The sequence below is a fragment of the Brachionichthys hirsutus genome, unplaced genomic scaffold, assembly GCF_040956055.1.
Source record: "Brachionichthys hirsutus isolate HB-005 unplaced genomic scaffold, CSIRO-AGI_Bhir_v1 contig_176, whole genome shotgun sequence".
Classification (NCBI taxonomy): domain Eukaryota; kingdom Metazoa; phylum Chordata; class Actinopteri; order Lophiiformes; family Brachionichthyidae; genus Brachionichthys; species Brachionichthys hirsutus.
Window position 1 is genome coordinate 136,114 of NW_027180392.1, and position 24,145 is coordinate 160,258.

The following is a 24,145-nucleotide window of genomic DNA, read 5'->3' on the forward strand; positions in this document are numbered from 1 at the left end:
AAGCCATCACCCCACACAGCACCCAATCACAAGAGCGCAGGAAGGCTGGGAGAGGAAGAATGGGAGGGTCTCTGTATTTACGAGCAATGCAAGGAGAGGACAGAAAAGAGGGAGCAAGCTTGCGGGGGGATAGATGCAGTGATGAGATGTGAATGAATGAAATTCAAGCACAGCAGCAAGAAGCATGTCACCTACCCACACAGCAGGGCAACACACTGCAGTGTGCGCTGCCACCGTGGGAAGAGGTCTGTGTCAAGATGAGCAGAGATAATGTGTGTGGAAGTGAATGACTTTGGAGCCTGCAAGATGAAAGTCACGGCGGCTAGAGCGCTACTTTACGTGAAATATAAAACACAGCTAAGAACACTTTTCGAAAAGCCATCAAAGAACAAAGGAGCGAAAAATGTTCTTGTACACAAAAGTTGAAGATATAAACAAATATTTCATTGTGAATTCAAGTCATTTACCGGTAAACTACAAAATACGAACAATCACATACATTTTTGTCTGTATGAGTGTTCAGTTTGCATTATACCTTAAAGGTGACATGTTATACCCTTTTTCCACACGTTAACGCAGTTCTCAGGCACTTATATGAAATACCTGTGCCAGTCTTTGGTCAAAATAGCAAACAGATGCTGTGTGCGGTGTCACGTCATTTCAAATTGCCCATTCTTGTCGTTGCTGTGGAGTACATTTGGGCAGCCCCGCTCCTGAATATATATGTAGGAAAAAAAGTATTGTATTGGGCCTATTTTAGACTAAATGCAGTGACATTTTTCAGACGCTAGGGGGGGCAACGCCCCCCGAAAACTCTGCCAATGTGCTGCAGGACAGCGTCCGTTAGAAACTTTCTAAACCTAGAAGCAAAAGTACGTTCATGCGCTACCATGGTAAAGGGACGCGAGGGACGTTTTTAGCACACACGAAAACATTTTTGGCAATTTTCGCCGGACCATTACAGCAAAAAAGAAACTTTATCCACTCTGCTCTTCTTCTTCGACTCATGCAGGAGACAGAGGGAGCGTTGACGTGTATCATCCGTCCTGTGTCCAGAGACGTGGACAGACCACGTCCCACTGGCAGAGGAGGAGGCTAGACCGTCGAGCAGAGTCCTGGTGTTGTGCCCTTAAACAAGGGAATGGTAGTGAGAGATGAGTGAAATTAAACGCGCACACAGCTCTGTCGTTCATTCGCTTATATTTAATCAATTTGAGATAATAACACAAACAGAACTCGCTGGTAATTCATTAAAATTACAGCAACCAGCAATACCTGGTTTTAATGTCCTCCTTCTCGAAATTATTACATGAACATCTTGTACAGCAGGGGTGTCAAACTCGTTTTCTCTGAGGGCCACATCAGCATTATGGTTGCCCTCAAAGGGCCAGTTGTAAATGTAATGTAATGTAAATAAAATGTAATTACTCCTTAACATGCTGCTAAATAACTGTATTTACTACTACATAGTTAATTAAATTATAAATATTACATATGCAATTGCATAGTTCTAAAATATATATTGATACCTTACTGCTGTAAAAATTTACGGATTATAAATCAGTTACAAATACACATCAACTCTGATTCACTTTTACTTTTCAGCATTTTACAAAAACAAATGTCTGCACAAAGCTCTTGCGGGCCAAAAAAATGACGTGGCGGGCCACATTGGCCCCCGGGCCTTGAGTTTGACACATATGTTGTACAGTGTATTTTTAACTCATTGCACATTGCCACATGGACAACCTAATAACTAAATTATTATTTTTATCTTGTCTTTTTTCTGTGACTGTGGGTTTGGAGTTTGGTTCTGGTATTTACGTTCCTGTTTCCCTTGGCTTTCTGTAGGCTGTTATATTATTGGACGTCCAGCCCGTCCCCCCATCCCCCGCTTGTAATCCAATGAATGACGACACTTAAATGCAACAAAGGGAGACATTTGAGATTTTACTTTTGTCTCTGAGAAAATGTCCATTACAGAGCTGCGGTATGAAAACTGAGTGAGGCGATAGAGATGAAACGCTCCCGTCATATAGCACAGCATTTTCTCATGAATATGCAGTTTTATTTAAGTATTTATTCATATAAATTGTTGATAAGGAATGCCAACTAACAAACCAACCAACCAACCAAAGAGAATCAATCATTTTTAAATGCCCATTTGCTTGTAAATAACACACACACACACCCACCCACACACAAACACATTATCTAGCACTATTTTAATAATTGTTGTGACCTATTGATTGTCTGTATTTTTGTTTGAAATTTCTATCCTGGTTAATGATAGGGAAAAGACTGAAACAATTATTTTTCATACCCTCTAACCATACCTATATAATATAAAATACAGACAAAGAAACCCATAGTCCCCCGTCTTATTTTTTTTTGAGAATACCATGAATTTGACTGACTTGACATCAGTTTCCCCCATTGGGTCGCACTTCTGCATAATTCTTCACAAGCTGGGATATTCTGACGACTTTAATGTCTGCTGGTACAGCGTCATAGTCAGACCAAAGGTATTCTGGAGACAGCACCTTGGTTGGTTTGTTGTACAGCAGGTACCTGCAATACGGAGACACAGTTACTGCATGTGGCTAGAAGACAGACAATACAACTTGGCACTGAAAATATAAAGACTTAAAACTAAACCTGAACTGTAAAGCCCATCCTGTTCACATCAAAACAGTAACAGAGGGTTGAAAATGAAACCCTGACACTGATATGTAAAGTACAAAGACTCTAATTAAAAAAAAAAAAGACAGACATGGAGAATTGGGGAAAAATAAAATGACATTATTTTTAATAGCTGTTTTTATTTTGAAATGAGCTTTTTTTTTTCAAAACCAATTTTTTGTTTCAGTGGCAGCATAACCTTTTCAAATGCAAATAGTTTAATAAAAATGTTTCCTTTATAGTTGACATTTTATTTTCAATATACATTTTATTCATATAATAAAAGAGGGATTGAATTATAGTGAGTGTACTTGTTGAGATGACTTTCCTCCTGCCACACAGCTTCAATTTTATTATTGGCATCTTCCTCCGATTGCATGTAACAGTATCTGATTAAAAAAAAGAAAAAGAAGCAGAAATTTGAGCTATTGTTTGAAGAATAACATTTATTTTAGGATTTAATAATGAAAAAACCTTAGTAAATTAGTGCCATAACCCCTCAAAACCCAATAAGGTGCTTGAATAACAGCATTCTGTAAACCGTATATATATATATATATATATATATATATAAAATTAAAGACTCTAAATTTTTTTTTTTTTTTTAAGCCAAGGGATTTGCTTGTTTTCTAAATTCAAAATTCTACTACATTATTATATTCTACAATATGCTGTCCTTCCCATGCAAATAATGTGAAGATTTGGTTACTTGACTAGCGTGTACATGTCTTCTAGGTATCCACCCCAGACTGCAGCAGTGTAATAGTAGTCTCCTTCATCCAGAGGAATGTAGGCCTTTGACATGGGCCGACGTTCATATGGAAAATCTTCTCGTTTTGTACTCTGTTTAAAATAAAATAGAAAATGAGGCACAAATCTGCATAACACATGACTTACTTGGGCATCAAAAGTAGGAACAGCAAAAAAAAGGAAACAAAAATTGAAAATGCAGGGCATTATGTAAAATAAGGAATAGAGTGTCTTACTGTATCTGAAAATTAAAAAAAAGTGTTAAACCTTATAGTAGCCTCGATGAAGCACGGCAGACAGCTGACTTAGAGACTCTACTCCAAAACGGTTGTAGAAGATGCTGTCGATGTCCATCATGAAAAGATAGTCTGCCTCATCACGGATCTGAAAGCATGTGAGTTGTGAGTCTAAAGGTGTCAGGGCCAGAATATAACAGATATCCTATTTTATTACTATGCCCCTCACTGAGCATTGTTGTTACCTCCGCCGAGACTTCATGGATTTTATGGATTGGTTTGACAGTTTCGGTAACATTGCAGTTAATGTAGCTTCAAAATCTGGTCCTCAGTATCTCGGTTGATTATTGACCAATGTTTATGGAATCTAACACATTCCTGTAGGGTGGGGATCTCCATTTCACCACCAAATATCATCCGGATCGGATCCAGTATGGAGTCAGTAAAAAATATTTAATTTTAACATTGAAAACTCAATTTACGGATTTAAATCCCTCCCTGCAGTCAGACAGAATCTCCAGAAATCTCAGGCTCATGCAAATTGTGAAAAGATTCATAGTTATGGAACTGAAATTTTCATTTTAATGCATTGATATACATTTTCCAGGAGCTGTGACAGTATAACGAAAGGTTAAATGTAGTTTTCACTGGCACACACACTACAAGGAAAAGTATGCCACGACGAACACTCCCAACGTTCACATTTTTACCATTCCAGGATTTTTTTTTTTTGCCAGTGCTGGCTTCATCCTGTATTAAACACAAATACATGGTTTTTCTGAAATCTTCCCTCCCTCACTAGAAAAAGTTAGCAAATTTGTGTCAAATTATTTGAAACTGTCAAAACTTACTTTCAGAGAATATATGTCTATTTTAAAGGAGAAAGCAGCACTTTTGGCCATTATTTAGCCAGTGGTTATGTTTTTGATGGCGTTTGTCTGTCTGACTGTTAGCAGGATTATGGAAAAACTGCTGGATGGATCTTGGAGGGGAAACATTTCTTAAAATGGGTCTTGGTCTAACTTAGATCCCATTAAATTTTGAGAGTGGTCCACCTGGATACAAAATAAATGATTTTCTTATTTACTTAAAATGGAGGCTTCTTCAAAAAAATCCTACCTTGTAATATATGCATTCAATTCACTCACCAAAAATCACAGTCATAAAGGGGTCCGCTATGCACTATCATGCAAAATCTCTTCTGGATCTGATCCAGAATGACATCAGGAAAACATTGAAAACCCGACTCTGATTCACTTTTACTTTTCATGGTTGGTGCATAAAGATAACAAGAACAATTTAGAACCGGATCACCATGTTGATGGTTTAAATCCAATTAGGAGGGAAATGAGCTGCTTGGTGGAGGTCTGCGCTCTGAGTGCTTTTCTAGTTATTTTCTGTGACAACGCTATGTTGACTAAAAACAGAGCTATTCCTTTTGTTAAGCACCGACTATTGCAATCAACTGAATAAACTAATTACATTTTTTGAGCGGCTGATTATGTGTGTTACCTACCTGTTTGTCAATAGCGATGGTAGCCCATTTCATCCTGCCAAGCACTACGTCCTGCCAGCGGACGGCACTGGGGACATTTAACACTAAAACTTTTCGGCCCTTACCTAGTTTAATCTGACCAAAAAGAAAAGTTAAAATTAAACACATAAATTGCATTTTACATCTCCTTCAACATTAATGGGATGCGTTTGGTGTTTAATAGTTCTGTGTGATTCTATGTGCACTAAAAAACAGAAAACTCACATGTGGCACCTCTTGTTCATGGTCCGTGAAGATGTAGTAAGTGACCCTGAAGTCAACGAGAAAATACTTTTCACCAGACTCCAGGAAGCCTTTCAGGAAACGTGTGTATCTGTTATGATAGCATGACATCAGGCGCATAACCAGTTAGCAGACAAGAAAATACTACACTTAAGACAAATTATACAATACTGATGATAAGTAGCATTCAAGTGAAGCCATTGTCCATTTTGAGCTTTATAAGGTTTTAGCAGGAGACCAGGCCAATTGAGTCTGTGCCTACTTTCCAACAGCAAACACCACCACAGCAATTCTTGGGTCCATATTCTTATAGATTGCATCCAGAACCACTGGGTCAAAGGTTCCCTCCCAAACCAGAGGAACATTCCAGTTCGTCACTGCGTTCACATCAGGGCGTCTGTGCGAGATTAAGAAATTGTGGATTCAGACATAAAGTTCTTAAAATATTTAAACATTTATAGCTTTTTTTTGTCCTTTTAATTCTCTTAGTCAATAAGTCAAACTACGAAGAGCAGTTTAGCTTTCAATATTAACTATTTCACATTCATCATCATCGTTACATTAAAGCAATTCATTTTATGATGCAGCAAGCAAGCAAAAAAACTAAAATGTTTACAGTATTAATTCATTTAAAGATGATTTTTGATCTTGAGTATGATTTTCATTATTGTACATTTAGCATCTGCCTGCCAGAAGTAACAGCAATAAAGTTGTACCCTGTCATGATATTGATTTCAATCTTAGATAGGTAACTCTATAAACAACAAGCCTCCTCTGCTTTAGCTCATCTGCTGTTAAAAAGAAAGAAAGAATAGTAATAGTAATAATTAGACAAGTGGTCATCTAGCATCTATTCAGACTGCATTTATTTTGAACCTGCATTTATTTTGCATTTATTTTATTTTTATTTTTTTATTTTGCATTTATTTTGAACCTTGTCCCCCCCCCACACACAAACAAATTAAAAAAAGGTATGAAAACTAAATATGTCTAAGATCAAAGTAACACCAAAAACACTAAATTGTGGTTGGATCCATCTGGAAATAAATATTCTATCCATTTTCTTTTCATTCCAGAGAACATAAATGTGTTGATTGCTTTGCTTGTATAATTTGTTTTCATGAATGGATGAATCAGATTATAAATCAGATGAGACACTGAGACATGGATTATTTTTATTGCTTTGTACCATTTTGCTATTTTTGCTATGTGTGCTGCTATGGTTTCATTGATGGCACAGTGTGCAGGGACACAGTCAACAAAATATACAATATCTGTTTTACTAGCTTACCCATTCTGTGTGCTTGGCTGAGCATACTTCAGTCTGGAATATAAGAGTACATTTCAAGATATTCATCAAAATTCACAAAATAGTAAATGGGGGACTCAAAAATATTCACATATTTAAAAAATAAACAATTAAAGAATTGAATTTCATCATGTCGTTGCCTTATGCTAATATGATGACAATAAAACTTCTTTATTATTGATTCTAAAGCATTATATATAATAAACACAACAATGAAGACCCATTTAACAAAAACAAACCAGAGTGCCAGATGCCACAGGAATTGCAGCATGTGGTCAGTGATGGGATAAACTGCACACGATCTTGTATGTCCTCAGTTTTAGAGACTCTCTGGAACTCCTCCTGACGAGTCTTATTGTCTTGGTGGTTGCAGTTCTTTGTTTTATTGTCTTGGTGGTTTCGGTCCTTTGTTTGTTTTTTGCTCCAACCCAGGAGAATAAGTACCTGGACTCTCTACCAGTCATTTAACAATGGAGAAGCCTCTTTAATGAGAGGTGAAACGTCTTCAACCAAAGTCCATCTGATTTTTTATTTCTTTATTTTTTTATGCTCATCTTGATTTACTGTATTGGCCCGAATATAACACAATGTTTTTTGCATTGAAATTAGGCTGAAAAAGTCGGGTCGTGTTATATTCGGGCCAATACGGTACATGGAACTTGGTGACTGAGAACCTACACAGAAGTCTCCTTTACTTGCTTTACTATTTCTACTTTTATGACTTAATAACAGTTATTCATTAATAACAGGGCAGGGTGTAAACAAGAGTGTCAGGAAGTTCAGATGGAAATTGTGTTCGGGTCAATGTTCATTTATGTGAGTCAAAAATTAGGTGTATTCTCACCCAGGTTGCATTCCATGGAGTCTCACCCTCCAGTTGCCATTTTCTGGGCAATCGGCTGTCAGGACTTCCCTCCCTGTTTCCGACACTTGAGTCGCCTCTGGCTCAGAATTAACATCCAGCAGTTGGCAAAAACTTCAAACAAGCACATGCTGATGTCAGTAATACAACAGGATTGATTTGATGAAATGGACAATGAAAAAACACAAATAATTTGATCGGGAATGAACTAGTGAGCAATTCATCAAATATAATGTAAAGATAATGCCCTATTTGGCGCCTTCTCTGATTGAAGTTAGAGATTACATATACACATTTTTTTCTTCTCTTGCTGACTGTACTTTGTGTGCTGCTACGCTTTAGCGAGTGATGTTGCTGTTCATGTTCTGTTATGGAGTCTTTACCTGGAAATGTCCAATCTTGTGTAGACGACTCTGTGAAGACACACAGCAACAAGTTTAACCCTTGTGTGGTTTTCATATTGTTGTTACTCAGCCAGTGTTCGTGGGTCTGATGGACCCGTTGCATTTTGTGGCTTTTAATGCCTCACAATCACAATTTTATATTAAAATACTGAACATATGTTTACCTTATCCCAATTACAAGCAGTATAAACAATATATATGGTTAGTATTTGCCCTTTACCTTTGTTAGGTCACATTTATAAAAATCTTTTTGTTTAAAACATAATAAAGAAAATCAATTAAAATCAAGATATGAGTGGCAACACATTTACAAGTGAAGCAAGGTTTTTCAAAACTACTGACTTTTATTTCTTTGAACTTGAAATTTAACCCATTCAGGTGCACAACACAAGCTGAACTCAGAGTAAACATATCAGTCAAGACAACACATCAGCCCCATTGAACACATGGCCTTTAGCCGCTAGCCTATACAACACATGAGGGGCAGAGCTTCACTGTGTGTGTTGCAGATATATTTTTTGCACTTGATGCATGTATATTGTGTTTTCCTGTCCATCTTGGGTCGGACACTTCGCACCGCTTCTTCTTGTTGCTGGTGTTCACAACCTAGAATAATGAAAAGATCAGACATTTTACTAACACCTCTCTCTCTCACAAGACATGAGTGCCAGACATGCACTGCAGCAGCATCACACACTTACTTCAGGCTCTGCAGACTGTGGTTCTGTAGGTTGGGTGGACAGGGCACCAGCATTCTCCTCCTGAATCCTCCTCACCATGGCTGCAGAGGCTGGGGTTCTGGGGATATGTTTTCTTCTCTTCATTTGTGGCCTCACCAATGCCTTTCCCAGATCCTCAAGAAAGAGCCGTCTTTTCTGCAGCTTCACTCGTTTCCACTCTGGGTTCGTGCCATCCAAATGACAAAGGCATTGTACGCTGAGAGAATATCACCAGTGGCCAGCGTAGAGTCCTCCGTTTGCAGCTGTAGGCCGTCACCAGCTTTCCCATGTTGTCTACCCCTCCTTTTGTGGCATTATAATCCATGATGATCTTGGTTTGTGATGTTCCTGGTCACAGATTCTTCCATCCCCGTGCATTGTACTCATGAGTACCACATTCTTGCCTTTCTTTGGCACATAGGATACCAGGGATGTGTCAGCCGTTTATACAAACTTGGAAGACTTGACAGGCCTGTTCTTTGAAGTCAGCAGTTGAGGTGGGAGCTCTGAGCATCACAGGCAGCCCAGATCTCGCACATTTGACCCACTGATTTTCTGTGTACCTACATTCTGTCATCCTCCTGTCTAGGCCTGCTGTGTGTGTAGGTGTGTGTAGGTGTGTGTGTGTGTGTAGGTGTGTAGGTGGGTTTGTAGTACACACAACATCAATTTCCACACTTCTATTAGCCCCGGGTCCAGTGGACCCGAACATCTTATATGTAATAGAAATGTGTAGGGGGGGGTGTGTTGTTATTAAATATGTATTCTGATATATGTTCTTCACATAAAATGAGCCAAAGCCAGTGAGTCTCAGTTTGAAAAAATAATTACCGTATTTTCCGGATTATAAGTCGCGGTTTTTTTCATAGTTTGGTCGGGGGTGCGACTTATAAATCGGAGCGACTTATATATGCTTTTTTTTTACAAAATCTGTGAGCGCAGAGACAGTAGCCTACACATTTCTATAACAGGTGTTACAGGGAACTCTGTGACCCGTCAGAATCTGTCGCGGTTTCTGGAGGTTCAGAGTTATCTGTCACACCTGTTATCTAAAAACACAAATTAGAAGGGCTGATTGAAAATGGCGCCGAAAAGAAAGTCATATTCCGCGGCTTACAAGCTTCAGATAGTGAAATATGGAGCCGAAAACGGCAATCGAGAAGCAGAAAGAAAGTTTGGAGTGAGCGAAAAACTTGTAAGGGACTGGCGAAAAGCGGAGGTTACGCTTACTGAAATGAAGAAAACAAAGAAAGCTAATCGCGGGCGACAAGCTAGGTGGCCGCAGTTGGAGGAACGAGTTCACGCATGGGTGCTTGAACAACGTGCTGCTGGGAGAGGTTTGTCAACGGTGCAGTTGCGTCTCCACGCCCAGGTGGTTGCCAGGGCGGTGAATATAAACGGCTTTGCGGGAGGACCTTCTTGGTGTTACCGCTTCATGCAACGCAAACGCCTCTCTATCAGAGCTAGGACGACACTGTCCCAAAAACTGCCAGCGGACTTCCAAGCCAAGGTTGACAGTTTCCGCGCGTTCATTGAAAAGCATGTAAGTGATCACAACGTGACACCGGATCATATTATTAACATGGACGAGGTCCCCCTCACTTTTGACATCCCCATGGGCCGAAGTGTTGCAGAGAAAGGGCAAAAAAGTGTGAATATCGTTACAACTGGTCATGAGAGATCACACTTCACAGTGGTGCTGGCATGTTGTGGAGACGGATCAAAACTGCCACCGATGGTCATTTTCAAATGAAAAACCATGCCAAAAATCCAATCCTCCTCAGTTGAAGTCGCAGTGAACGCGAAAGGGTGGATTGATCAAGAAATGATGAACTTGTGGCTTACAAAGTGCTACAATAAGCGACCGGATGGCTTCTTTAAAGCACGCAAAGCTCTGCTTGTGATGGATAGCATGAGAGCGCACATCACACCACAGTTAAAAAATAAATTAAAAGTTTTCAACTCCATACCTGCCATCATCCCTGGAGGCTTAACCAAAATACTCCAGCCACTTGATATCTCCGTGAATAGGAGCTTTAAGTCAATTTTGCGTAACCTGTGGGAGCAGTGGATGACGGATGGAGAGCACAGCTTCACGGCAACCGGGAGAATGCGCCATGCAACTTTCCTGGAAGTCATTGAATGGATCGACAAAGCATGGGCTTCAGTGACAACCGCAACCATCCTGTCGGGATTCAGAAAGGCTGGAATAATTGGAACTGCAACTGACGACGAGTCTGATGTAAGCGACGTAGAAGAGGAAGCGGCGTCTTGTCTACCTGCCGAGTTGGGGGAGTTGTTCAAAAGTGACACCGAGGATGAAGATTTCCTTGGATTTCGTGATTCGGAGTAAAACCTGATATTTTGGTAAACGTGTTAGCATGTTCTTTGTGCTATATGTTGTTTGGTGTTGGATTTTATCAAATAAATTTTCCCCAAAAATGCGATTATCCTCCAGTGCGACCTATATATGGTTTTTTCTTCTTAATTATGCATTTTTTGGCTGGTGCGACCTACAATCCGGAGCGACGTATAATCCAAAAAATACGGTAATTGTATCCTTTTTCTTTTAATGAAAAATGAAAACGGGTCCCACAGACCCGAACACCACACAAGGGTTAATAAATTGTGAGTGTTCAGTGTGATGAAGTCCGTGTGATCAGTGGAGTGTTTGAGCAGAAAATGAATGCAGGAGGGGGGATATCTATCAGACACCTGAAGATGACTCCATGCATGCAATGAGCAGGGAACAAATGCAACAGCACTAGTGAAGACAAAAGGAACCATAAGGCCTGAAACCATGAAGGCAAACAGTCGGAAAGAGACCCACAGCAACAAGACACCGAGACATGGACAGCTTTTATTGAATGCGATTTGCTTTTCACAATGTACATTTTTTTATAGTTAATGCCTGAAGTGTCAGACCTCAGGGACAAAGTGGTCCAGGCAGGGACATTTGTTTTACTGTTTCACAAGAACCTCTTTTATCGCCACACTAAGTTGTTATCAGATGTCTGCTCCAACAGGCTTTCTTAGCAAGGAGGACTAATGACAGCAACCCCCAATAACTGACATGACATGTGAGTAGTTAGCTGGCCATGGGTGTACGCAAACTAAAACTGATTCAGACATGGAAAAGTAATACCTGAAGATAGATGTGAACTAATTTAACTGTGGCAATATTATACTTGTGTAATATTAATTCATTGTTGCATGAAAACAGTTCTGTTTCTATTCATTTCTATTTAATTGCATTTTGGTTGGATACATGCATATACATGTAAAATCAGAGGGATTTATGCTGCAGGCTGGCTACATAGCCGACAGCTGATTTTCAAGACTGCTTTGCAGACCAAACACAGCCGGAGAAAACATGAACTGACATGATTGGCACTGATAATCCTGTGGTGACTGAGGGTTAAGGAATATATTTTGCCTGTAAATGTCAGTGCACAAACATGTAGGATGATTTCAAGCATGTTTGATTTCATATCTTAAATTATGTTAGCAATTCTGGATGGATGGATGAATGGATAATTAAATAAAGATTGTATTGTAGAAAGGAAAAAATCTTAACAATCGGAAGGGTGAAAATGGAATTCATCATCACTCAACAATCTTATAAATGGACTAAATGCGTCCTCCATTCATCTAAATTAGTCCATTTCCTAATTACCACATTATTTAAAGAAAAAAAAACTATCTTAAATGCTTCTTGCAGAAAAATAATAACGCCTTCATCATATTGCATGATGATAAATTACACAGAGATGTTTTCATTACCAGTCAATTGTAAGATAGAAAATGATTCTGCTTAATGACTATTTATCTGAAAAATTATATTTTAATGTAATAAACAATGCCTCGATAAGGTTTATGATTTTCTTTAGCAGCTGGATATTTACCAGAACAGAAGCTTCAATTGATTTTTCTGGGGCCGGCAAAAGTGAAAACCACTTACTCTTTTCTAAGCTAAGTGTATGAAGAGTCAGCTAAAACAAAAAAGTGAGTCATTATGTGGTCATTATGAATGTAAGGTGTCACTACAGGAGCTAACATAAATACAACAGGCTATGAGCAAACTCCCAGCTCTGATCACACTGACAAATTGCATATAAATGCTATGCAGTTGGTCTAATTTAATTTCCTCTGGCAGTGAGGTGAAACTGCCATAGAGGGAAACAATATTATTTCTTCACCCAGACAGAGGGATGAAAAGATACCAATACTAATGGCACCAAAAAATGTATAAAACTCAATGAGCCTGTTATTCTGCCTGAATAGTTTAAAGCTCAAACTCACAGAATCGTATCAGTGTTCGTATCACTCACTAGAAAAGCACTCGGAGAGCCCAACCCTCTGACAAGCGGCTCATTCCCCTCGTAATTGGCTTTACACCAAAAACGACAGTCTTATTTTTCTGTTATTTAGATTTTTATATTCAACGACCATAAAACCTATTTTTAGCAGTTCATTAAACATTGACATCATTAGTCCAGTAGAATCATGGTAATATGTAAAAATAAAAAAAAAAAAATTGGATTTGCAGAACACCAAAAATTGATTTTTGGTGTTTTGTGATTTGGTGTTGTCACAGCCATACTTACAGGAAATTGAGGAAAATCTCAGAACACAGCCATTCTGTTTGGCCTGGTGCCACACCGTTTCCTCAATAAGGCGCAGCCATTTATTTGATTGCACACCGGTGCGGAACCTTCCCACCACCCCCAAAAGCAGGTCAATCAAAAACAAAAGGTTCAACACTTGGACAGGCAGTCCACATCTAGTACTTAGACTTCTAGTTCAGATCAAAGTACCAAGTGGACTGGTGTGTAGAAAACTGTGCAGGTCATAAAGGAAAGTGGTCAAAATACAAACCCTGTAAATATAGAACAATGTTGAAGCTAACAGGATAATCTACGCTAAATTCATGAGCTGTATTTTGGAATTTTAAAATCCCCAAATTATTCTAATTGCAGATCAAAGTTTTTTTTTTTTTTTGCTACCTTTAACTTCTATTTTATTATTCTTGTTTTGGTTGTACGTTTGTTCCATTTATATTGCACTGTGGAGTTGTAGAGAAGAGAGAATGGGTACTTACATAAGGAAGAGAAGAGAGGCACCAATTGACAAGATGAAAGTACTGGAAATGTTGCGCACCATATTAGATCTTTGGCGTTTTCAGGCTATTGTCCAGCCAAACAGTGCCTGTATCGCAAATACTGTGAAATATTATTAAAATTATGTAACAGAGACTGAGCTAAACTAAGTAGATTAGCTTTTCCACTGTATTCTAACAGACTATGTATGAAGAATATCCAGAACCTAAGCAGATGAAAAACATACTGCGCATGAAGTAAAAGGTGTGTGTGTGTGTGTGTGAGAGAGAGAGAGAGAGAGAGAGAGAGCGAGCGAGAGAGAGAGAGAATGGGAAAGTTTTTTGTTGGCCTGACCCATCACAATCAGTAATGAACCAGTTCAACACAGAACATCAGCACCTTTTGTGAGTTTGTTTTTAGGAAACAACTCTGAATGTTTAGCAAAACAGAATACCTTTCAAGCGAAAGGGAGGAATGCAAAGACACCTGTAGACAGTGAGAAGCGAAAGAGAGGAATGCAAAGACACCTATAGACAGTGAGAAGCGAAAGGGAGGAATGCAAAGACACCTATAGACAGTGAGAAGCGAAAGGGAGGAATGCAAAGACACCTGTAGACAGTGAGAAGCGAAAGGGAGGAATGCAAAGACACCTATAGACAGTGAGAAGCGAAAGGGAGGAATGCAAAGACACCTATAGACAGTGAGAAGCAAAAGAGAGGAATGCAAAGACACCTATAGACAGTGAGAAGCGAAAGGGAGGAATGCAAAGACACCTATAGACAGTGAGAAGCGAAAGGGAGGAATGCAAAGACACCTATAGACAGTGAGAAGTGAAAGGGAGGAATGCAACGACACCTGTAGAAAGCTTGGCTTCAAGAGTCAACAAACCGGAAAGCAGCAGCAGCAGCATCATTCACGTCTGCAACAAAGGCCCCTTTGATTGCAGACACCTGGTAACTGGCCCCTATATATGATTGTATATACCGGTACTCTTATCTTATTTTATCTCCTGTGGATGTATGAGTGAATGTTTGCTAGCAGGGATTGTATGCCATTTTAATCTCGTTGTACAACAGACAATGACAATAAAAGATTTATATTTTTTCTATTCTTCTTAAGTGACCCTGGAACATCGAGTAACTTAAACTCAGCATATAATATAAAGCAAAAACAAAACATCTCACTGCTTATGTCCCCCCCACTACCCCTTCAGCCCCCCTCGGCAAAAAATATCAATATAAAGATACAAGAACAATTTATAATCTTTTGATCACCAGATCACCATGTGGACGGTGTAATGGGGGAATGAGCTGCTTGGCGGAGGTCTGCGCTCTCTGAGTGCTGTTCTCGTTGCAATAGGTAAAGTTAATACCTCGACATATACAAGCACTTTGACATATGAATGTTCTGAAATACGAGCAAGCCTGCGAGCAATATTTTATGATGTTTAAGTTTATGTAAGGTACAATTACGGTATAAAGTGTCTACGTAACGTCCAACTCTCTCTCTGCCTTGCTCCTCATGAGCGCTGCACAACGCCATGAGCGCTATCGTCCGTCTCGAAGGTTAAACTCATAATAACATCACATTCACTAATAAGGTGTATCATTTATTATATCATTTTGTGTGTGTATCTATATAGCAATTAAAAACATTTTCTTCATTGTTATTACCGTTGATTTGAGTGTTTTTAGACGGCTGGAATGGATACATTTTTATTCAATTATTTTATATGGGAAAACTTGATTTGACATACAAGCGATTTGAGTTACAAATTCGGTCCAGGAACGAATTACACTTGTGTATCAAGGTATTACTGTATTGGAAAATTCAAGAAGTATTTACATTTTATTAAATTATTGAAGTCCCACATTGCTAAACTACATTTGTGTCAAACCTTTAAAATGCTAATCTACAGTACTGAACAAAAAGTCCAGAAACCAAATGTACATTCTCTCCACCCTATCTTCTGATAGTAAAACACTGGTGATGGTGTCACGCTATTGGTAGTCACATGGCTGATGTTAAAGTTAATTGTTAGCTTCTTTTCGCTGAAGACATCCGTTAGGTTGTTTGAAAAGAGGTCATAAAATGGCTTCAGACAGTCCTTGCATTCTCTTTAGCAATCCTATTTATTAAGCTTAAACAAACAAACCCTCAAGAGGAATGTTAGATACACTGGGGTGATTAAAAACTCACCAGTGACAGGAAAGGTTTCAATTTACCATTTGTGATTATCCCCTTTGTGGTTTCACAGGTGTTCCTGGAGCCTATCCCAGCTGACTACGGCCCCGGATCTTGCTGTTATTCTCACATTTAAGTTCCGTGTAAATATGACCACATGTAATGACTCAGAGAACGAGCACACCAAATCGGATGAAGAAAAGAGATCCAGATTAAAGCCTCACATCGCATTCACCCACTCGGAAGGTCGGCAAAGATCAAAAATCAGGACAACACAGGCACACTTATTCAGTAGCCTCTGTTGCCAAAGTGCTTGCTCTTATGGGGCGAGCTGAGTTATATCTTTCCCTGCAGCTCGTCTCCTGTTCTACCTGGAAAGTGCCTTGTCCCAACTTTCTGTTTTTAAATAATTTAATTCAATAGGATTATTCATACAAATGTAGGTTCATGTCATTTCGTTGAAAACACTCCAATTATCGGAATACGTTTTGCTTATCACTGTAATTCTTACAATAGTTAATAATAGTTAATAATTCATTACAAATATTATGACGCAAGAATCGCACAGTCTTTATCCCAACAGTTCTGATCGAGAGACGGAGCGCTCTTGCGGGCAGCGCCCGTCTACCCTCCTCTATTTCTATGCGTGGCTCGCGAACACGCGCCGTCGCGCAAATGTGCGCGTTCCTTTTAATCCGCGAGCCCGTTCGGCCTGCGCGTCTACTTTCGAGGGGTTCCATCAGGGGCGCGAAATGCCGTCAAAAATCACATTTGAAACCGACATTCGTGAGATGGGAGACGCCGGAGACGCCGCCGCGGAGGTCAAACCTCTGAAGGTCAGCGGAGTCGGTCGCGTTGCCGGGACTGAGCTCAATAATCCGCGTCGCTCGTTCGACGTCAGGCCCGGCTGCTCCGTGTTTGACAACATGCTAACGTGCTAACCCGGACGCGAGGCTAACTAGCTAGCTAGCTAACTGTTGATTTACCAGCTATAAACACGGTTAATGTAGTCACGGTAATGGCAGTGTATTACTATAATGTGACCAGTAATGATATATTGTCAAGTATGGATACAATCCGCGAATAAGATGCCGTTAATGGACATTTACGTGTGTAGCCGTTTAGCCTTGCATGCTATGTTTTGAGAACACGTGGATTAGCGGACCGGACACGTGGAGATCGAGAGCGGACTGCGTTGCAGTTCCTACAGGAAAAACGAGATGGTTAACGCCGTAACAGAAAAATAATTATAGCATGCATTAGTCATTGTCTCTGGTTTTCACAATAACGAACTGTCACATAAGCGTGGCGTTCAAAAAGTTTTTTTTTTTTTGCCAGTGTTGAATGTAAATCCTTAATTTACTATAATTAACTAAAAGTCAGTGGAACACTTGATTAAGTGATTACCAAACTAGTGTTGCTTAATCTTGTTGATCAAGAGAAATGCACTTTAACAACTACACAAAACACACAAAGTAAGACCAAATGTCCCTCAGGATCAGTGAAAGTACGAGTGTCCGACTCTGTGTGCCCATCTGTCCTCACAAACACGGGCCATGTGTATCTGAGTTGACTTCCTTTACCAGGAGACGGGCCTCTGTGATGCCAGATGTGCAAAATGAAGCTTTTCAAAAGAAACATTTGTGTAGCATAACTTACATTTCACCCTCCCCTTTTTTATCCTGTTAAAAATGGAATTAAAGAAAAAGATCAAGGAGGGTAAGAAAATGAAGAAGAAAATGCAGCTGCAGGACCAGGAGGACACAGACTGTGAACCTCCAGCACCAAAGAAGAAAAAGACAAAAAAAGACAAGCTGGCAGCGGACGAGTTGAACGGACACAAGGTTGAGGCCGCAGAGATGAACGGCAACTGTGATGGTGTCGAAATACCAAAGCAGAAGACCAAGAAGGGCGCTGGAGTAGACGCAGAGGTAAGAACGTGGTACTTTCAACGTGTATTCTTACTGATATATGCAGTTTACTGGCTCTAAATAGGCAAAATATTACATTGATGAGCCCATGAGACACCCTGCCCCAAACCCATAAACTATTACAGAAGTGTGTGTGAGCAGATGCTGTAAAGTATGGCCTCTGGTAGAAGGAACAATGGCATCATCTTGTGGGCAGTTAAAAGCATTACATCTTGGGAGTAGCGCACCAAGGTGTCTCCAGATTCTCCTGTGAAGATGCAACGGCTTCTGTCGTCACCAAATAATGACTTCACTTTTATCTTGGTGTAGAAAACCAACAAACGAAAGAAGATGATGGCAGATCAAGACATTAACAAGGCGATGAACGGACATTCCACTCCGAACACGCCTCTGCAGACTCCTCTCCAGACACCATCCCCATCGAGTGGAGAATCGGACAGCGAAAAAGAAACGGTGCGACTCGTTTGTTCGGTTTTAGTGATCGTTGCGATGGAGGACTTCACTCACTCGCTTTTTGAGTTGTCGCCCAGATCTTTGAGTTCCGTTGCATAGTTTTTATTTGAGAGAATATTATATTCCAGTTTTTGTTGATTAGTCAAACGCAACGATACTTGGTGAATTACGGGAAAACAAGTCGTTTGCTTTTATTTAACGTGCTGACATTTCTCATGCTTTGCTTTGACCTTGACTCTTTTGAAGTTGACGCTTCTGGGCTGTGCAGGGACGATAACGTGAAAGATCACAGTGACTGACTGTCGTTACTTGTTTTAGGAGGAGACTCCGGAGCAGAGGGAAGGCGCCTTCTCCAACTTCAGCATCTCTGAAGTCACCATCAGTAAACTAAAAGGTAGGCGTCATGTTTACATTTGTAAACTTGTATGTATCTTAACCTGGAATACGCCATTCTCTGCATAGGGACCTGTGGGTGTGTGTGTTAATATGCCTTTCCCCCCCCTGTCACATCTGTCTCCATCACTCAGCTCGGGGAGTCTCTTACCTGTTTGACATTCAGGTGCAAACCTTCGATCATGTGTACAATGGAGAGGATGTAATCGCTCAAGCCCGAACAGGAACAGGAAAGACCTTCTCCTTTGCCATCCCTTTGATAGAGAAGCTCCAGAAGGATGCCGAGTTCACCAGAGGCCGGGCTCCAAAGGTGTGCACATTCTCACTTCTTCCCTTTGGTCCTACCCCTCCTTTTGTGCGTTCTTCTATAGAGGAGTGTGTGGATTGATGGCTGGTTGCCTCCAGGCAGCCTTCGTAATACACGGATTTCAGATGCAGGCTAAAAATGAAGGGGTGTTAGAAAATCCCAGAAGTGCATAAAGGTCAGGCTTGCCACTAGTTGATGATGCTGGCAGTGTGTATATTACCTCCGTGTTTCTAAGGGGTGCCTGAGCAAACCGGGCACCTCATCTAAGAACTCTGCTGCTCAACTACTGAGAGTGACTGACGCGATTGCTCTCATTGCTTTTTGGTTGATTTTAATAAATAAAGGTTCTGACAGTAATCTTAATCATTCCATCTTTTATCCTCTGACTTAACGATTGGCATCCTATTTGACAGTTGCATATTTCAAACACTCCAACACCTCTGCAAGGGGTTAGGGTTAACGAGAGGAACTAGAATTTAGCCAATGACTTTCATACCACTGGCTGAACTCCCAATATTCCAAGATGAATGTGAGCAGCTCTCAATTTGTGTTATAACGGAGTCTCTGCTCCGGCTTTAGGTCCTGGTTTTGACTCCAACCAGAGAATTGGCTATCCAGGTCGCCAAGGACTTCAAAGACATCATAAAGAGACTTTCGATCTCTTGTTTTTATGGTGGGAGCTCGTACAACCCACAGCGTAAGTCACAAACCTCTCTAATTTTAATGTTATCAAGTTACTCTTTGGGTTAACCCACCTGCTCATTGCTGTGTTGAACTTCCTCTTGTCCAGTTGATGCCATCCGGAATGGTATCGATATCTTGGTTGGGACGCCTGGTCGAATCAAAGATCACCTCCAGAACCATAAACTTGACCTCTCCAAACTGAAGCATGTTGTTCTGGATGAAGTGGACCAAATGTTGGACATGGGCTTTACCGAACAGGTCGAAGAAATTCTGTCCACATCGTATAAAAATGGTAAGTTAAAAAATATAACTATGAAAGTGTTCATATTAGGCGTGATGGGATTTAGCTGTGCGTGATGTTTGTATGTGAAACTAGGAACCATTCGTGTATTCTCTCCTTGCCAGGCTCCGACTCCAACCCACAGACTCTTCTGTTTTCTGCCACCTGCCCCCCCTGGGTTTATGACGTGGCCAAGAAATACATGAGACCGGGGTGCAAGCATATCGACTTGATTGGCAAGAAAACCCAGAAAGCGGCAACGACTGTTGAAGTGAGTTTGTGCGTGTTAGAGTGTGTGATTAGTTGAGGTTCAGTGTTTCTTGGGTTCCATACAGCAAGCATCGCAGCAGGCTTATTTCTAATGCCTGGGTCTCTAAAAGTCGCCTGTAATAGGGGGCTGTTAGTCATCGAGACCGTTAAATACCGTCACCTACCTCTATCAGGAAAGCCAAGTCGATTTGCAGTAAAAGTTATTTATCATCATCAACAACAGTGGAGTAATAATGAAGTAAAAGCTGCTGCCAACTGATTTAATGAAAATGTCTGTCCCCCCTCCCTGGTTGTTCTTTCTCTCTCCTCTGTCTGTCCTTGTCCTTCGTAGCATCTGGCCATAGAGTGCCACTGGTCGCAGCGCGTAGCCGTTCTAGGCGACGTGATCCAGGTCTACAGCGGCAGCCACGGCAGAACCATCGTGTTCTGCGAAACAAAGAAAAATGCCAATGAACTCGCGATGAATGCGTCCCTCAAACAGGTATACGTTTGGAATAAGTTCTTGCGTTAAGGTCTACGGCAATAACATGAGAATTAAAAAGAACCACCTGTCGAATGCAATCAACCTAAATGGGGTTTTGTGTGTTTGTTTTCAGAGTACCCAGACCCTCCACGGTGACATTCCTCAGAAACAGCGAGAGATGACGCTGAAGGGCTTCAGGAACGGGACCTTTGAGGTTCTGGTTGCCACAAACGTTGCTTCCCGTGGTTTAGACATCCCCGAGGTCGACCTGGTGATCCAGTGTTCTCCACCTAAGGTGTGCTGTGTTACCAGCAGTCAACAATAATTGAATGACATGAGAATGTCTTTGCATTTTTCTAATGTGCCTTTTATGATGTATGTTTTTGATTGATGCTATTTTAAAGTGTAGAACCTACTATCAAAAGACAATACATTGAAAGGTCAACATTTGCATACTGCGACTTGCCACGGCATTCGTTTGACCTGGTGGAGCAATGATTCATTCATTGTAGTTCATGGAGGCGTGTTCTTGTTCTGAGAGCGTTTCTGTCACCGTTTCCTTCAGGATGTGGAATCGTACATCCACCGATCGGGACGTACCGGCCGAGCAGGCAGGACCGGAGTCTGCATCTGTTTCTACCAGAGGCGAGAGGAGGACCAGCTGCGCTACGTAGAAGACAAAGCAGTACGTCGCTTTAGATTCTGTTGTAGTAAAGAGGAGCAACCAATAAAGTTTAAGTACTTTTGCAAAAACAAAAAAACTCACCGTGCGCATAATAATATTGGCGTTTTATGGTCTGAATGATTCCGCTTCAGATGTTTTTACGGTTGAGAATCAAACAAAGTTTTATTTTGTGCTCTTCCAGTGCATCTCATTCAGACGAGTTGGCGTTCCCACTGCCAGCGAAATCATCAAGTCATCAAGCAAGGATGCTGTCAGGTAGGAAACCTGAGAGTGAGATCCAAATGTATATTTTGTTTTGCTAATGTCGTTGATAGGAGATTTAGAGAGCCGGTCTCCCCCAGAAGCCTCGGCCCTTCATTTCCTTGATTTGGATGCAGCCCAACGAGAGAAACAAAGTGTCAGATTATGACTTGTTTCTTTTTGTTTAGGTTCCTGGACTCCGTTCCAGTCACAGCGGTCGGCTACTTCAGAGCATCAGCTGAGAAACTGATTGAGGAAAGAGGAGCCGTGGAAGCACTAGCAGCCGCCCTGGCCCATATTTCTGGAGCCACAAGTTTAGAACAGAGGTCGCTGCTCAACTCTGATGCCGTAAGTTGGGTTTCATTCTTACCATAAATGATCCATTGCTTCCTTCTGGTTTTGTTTTTCCTTTGTCAAATGAAAGAAGGAAGCAGCCAGAGTTTATGATGCTTCCGCCTCCAGTTATATTCAACCTAATTCCTATTGTTGCAGGGTTACAACACGATGCAGCTGGCTTGTTCTCAGGAGATGCATAATATGGGTTACGCTTGGAGAACAATCAAAGAACAACTTGGTGAAGATATCGAGAATCACATCCACCGAATGACCTTCCTCAAAGACAAAACCGTACGTGCATACACGACTCCCTGAAGAGACCGCACGTCATTTGCGGGAGCAGAATATTTGACGTGGCGTTGCCGTTAAGAAGTTCAGATTGACTGCAAATTGGTCCTGCTAACTGCTGAATGTTAGATCCCTCATGGACTTAGTAGCGTCTTGGCAACCAGTAGCAAATAAAAGATCAAAGTGAAAGAAGAATGCATATATTTGTCTTGAAATAAACAGTTTTATTACTGTCGAGCTGTCACAGCAATAAGACGTCTGAGGCTCTCCTGAGGGTGCTGATCTCACAGGCAACTGCAGTCAGAAACATTCACCTTCAGTCGTTTTGTGTTTATTACAGGGAGTTTGCTTCGATGTCCCAGCTGACAAAGTCAAGGAGATTCAGGTGAGAACAACTATGATCTCGTAGCACAAGGTGTTTACAGACAGAAGATTCAACATGTGGAAAATGTACAAGTTATGCCTCGGTTAGTGTGCGTGTGCGAAAGCGCAACCAGCAGACAAGATTTATTCAGTCTCAAATGTGCTGTCGATGCTAACGGATTGCTGTATTTCACCCTTTTCACCGTCAACAGGAAAGCTGGACCGATGGTCGCCGTTGGCAGCTGACTATAGCCGCCGAGCTCCCAGAGCTAGAAGAGAAGCAATTCCCTAAACGTTCTGACCGAGGAGGAGGAGGAGGAGGAGGAAGATGGGGAGGAAGAGGAGGAGGCGGAGGAAGAGGAGGCGGAGGCGGAAGGTTCAGGGGTGGAAGGGGGAGAAATTCTGGTGGCTCCCGAAGTGGCGGGGATGGCAACAGAGGACAAAAGCGTAGCTTCAGTAAAGCCTTCTGATCATTGATTTCCAGCCTGTGGACTGATAACTGATCTGGATTGTGATCCGGATTTGGTTTTCCGTTTTTATTGGCAGTAAACGAGAGCAACTTTCTTATTACAGGTGGGCCTCGCCATCATGAGATTCAATTGAAAGCTTTAAATATTAAGTTTAAATGCACAATATGCTAAATATAAGTTAAACCCTGCAATATCTGGTGACTTCGGTCTGTCCATCTCTGGGTTTTAAAATGGGGTATAGTATCCAACGAGGATGAGTGTTACTCCTTTCATTCTGGATGTTTGGGGAACTGGGACGCTGGTCAGACCCGAGCCGCAGTCCGCTGTAAGAAGACTCACTATTCTGACCGTGCAGTGTGAAAACTTGCCAATTGTGATATGGCTCCGAGACATAAGTTGGCAAGGTTGTCATTCCATTAAGGTGCACTTGTAGTGCAACCTCATCGTAATGTGGGGGGGTACTGTGTTTGTGCTCTCGGCACACAGGACAGTGATGATATGGGTGTTAACCTTTACAGTCGTGCTTGATGAGAGATTTCTGCTGAAAACTCTCCCCAAAATATATATCGGATGATTGCTTTGCAATTGGCTTTATTTAATAACTGTCTACTTCTTCCATTCATTTGAATGAAATGACTTTTCCATTAAAAAAAGGTCAACTCTGACTGTTTTCTCTTTTGAATGTGGTGTGCAATAAGAATTAATTGTTTGAGAATCTAATTTTTGGGAACCTGACACTGAAATTGGGCTGGTCTGAAAGAAGCTAAGATTATAAGTACCGGTACGTGATTGTATAACCAACACCTAAATATAATTTGATGTAGTAAAATTGGGATTGCCAGACTGAGGACTGGAGGAGAAACTTGACCCTTAATTTGAATCTCTGAATCTCCTTCAGGGCCTGAATGCAAAATTGTGATGCGCAGGCAAGCATCACCTTCGACTAATATAAACTACCTT

General features: G+C 40.9%; 2 protein-coding genes across 2 annotated transcripts; one reads left to right on the forward strand and one right to left on the reverse strand.

Annotated features, from left to right (window-relative positions):
* Positions 1–2,423: 2,423 nt before the first annotated feature.
* Positions 2,424–13,902, reverse strand: LOC137914511 (globoside alpha-1,3-N-acetylgalactosaminyltransferase 1-like). Its single transcript, XM_068758050.1, has 10 exons — positions 13,841–13,902; positions 7,599–7,730; positions 6,737–6,769; positions 5,708–5,842; positions 5,428–5,536; positions 5,185–5,298; positions 3,700–3,816; positions 3,392–3,525; positions 2,994–3,071; positions 2,424–2,571 (listed from the first exon to the last, which is right to left on the reverse strand). The coding sequence occupies exons 1-10, from the start codon at positions 13,900–13,902 to the stop codon at positions 2,424–2,426; spliced, it is 1,062 nt and encodes a 353-aa protein (XP_068614151.1).
* A 2,821-nt stretch (positions 13,903–16,723) lies between these two features.
* LOC137914513 (nucleolar RNA helicase 2-like) lies at positions 16,724–23,850 on the forward strand. Its single transcript, XM_068758052.1, has 16 exons — positions 16,724–16,858; positions 17,726–17,953; positions 18,263–18,406; positions 18,725–18,800; positions 18,934–19,109; positions 19,686–19,803; positions 19,897–20,082; positions 20,196–20,341; positions 20,672–20,821; positions 20,937–21,098; positions 21,369–21,488; positions 21,670–21,743; positions 21,917–22,076; positions 22,221–22,355; positions 22,693–22,737; positions 22,928–23,850. Exons 1-16 carry the CDS (start codon positions 16,775–16,777, stop codon positions 23,183–23,185), a joined length of 2,262 nt encoding a protein of 753 aa, XP_068614153.1. The 5' UTR covers positions 16,724–16,774; the 3' UTR covers positions 23,186–23,850.
* The last annotated feature ends 295 nt before the right edge of the window (positions 23,851–24,145 follow it).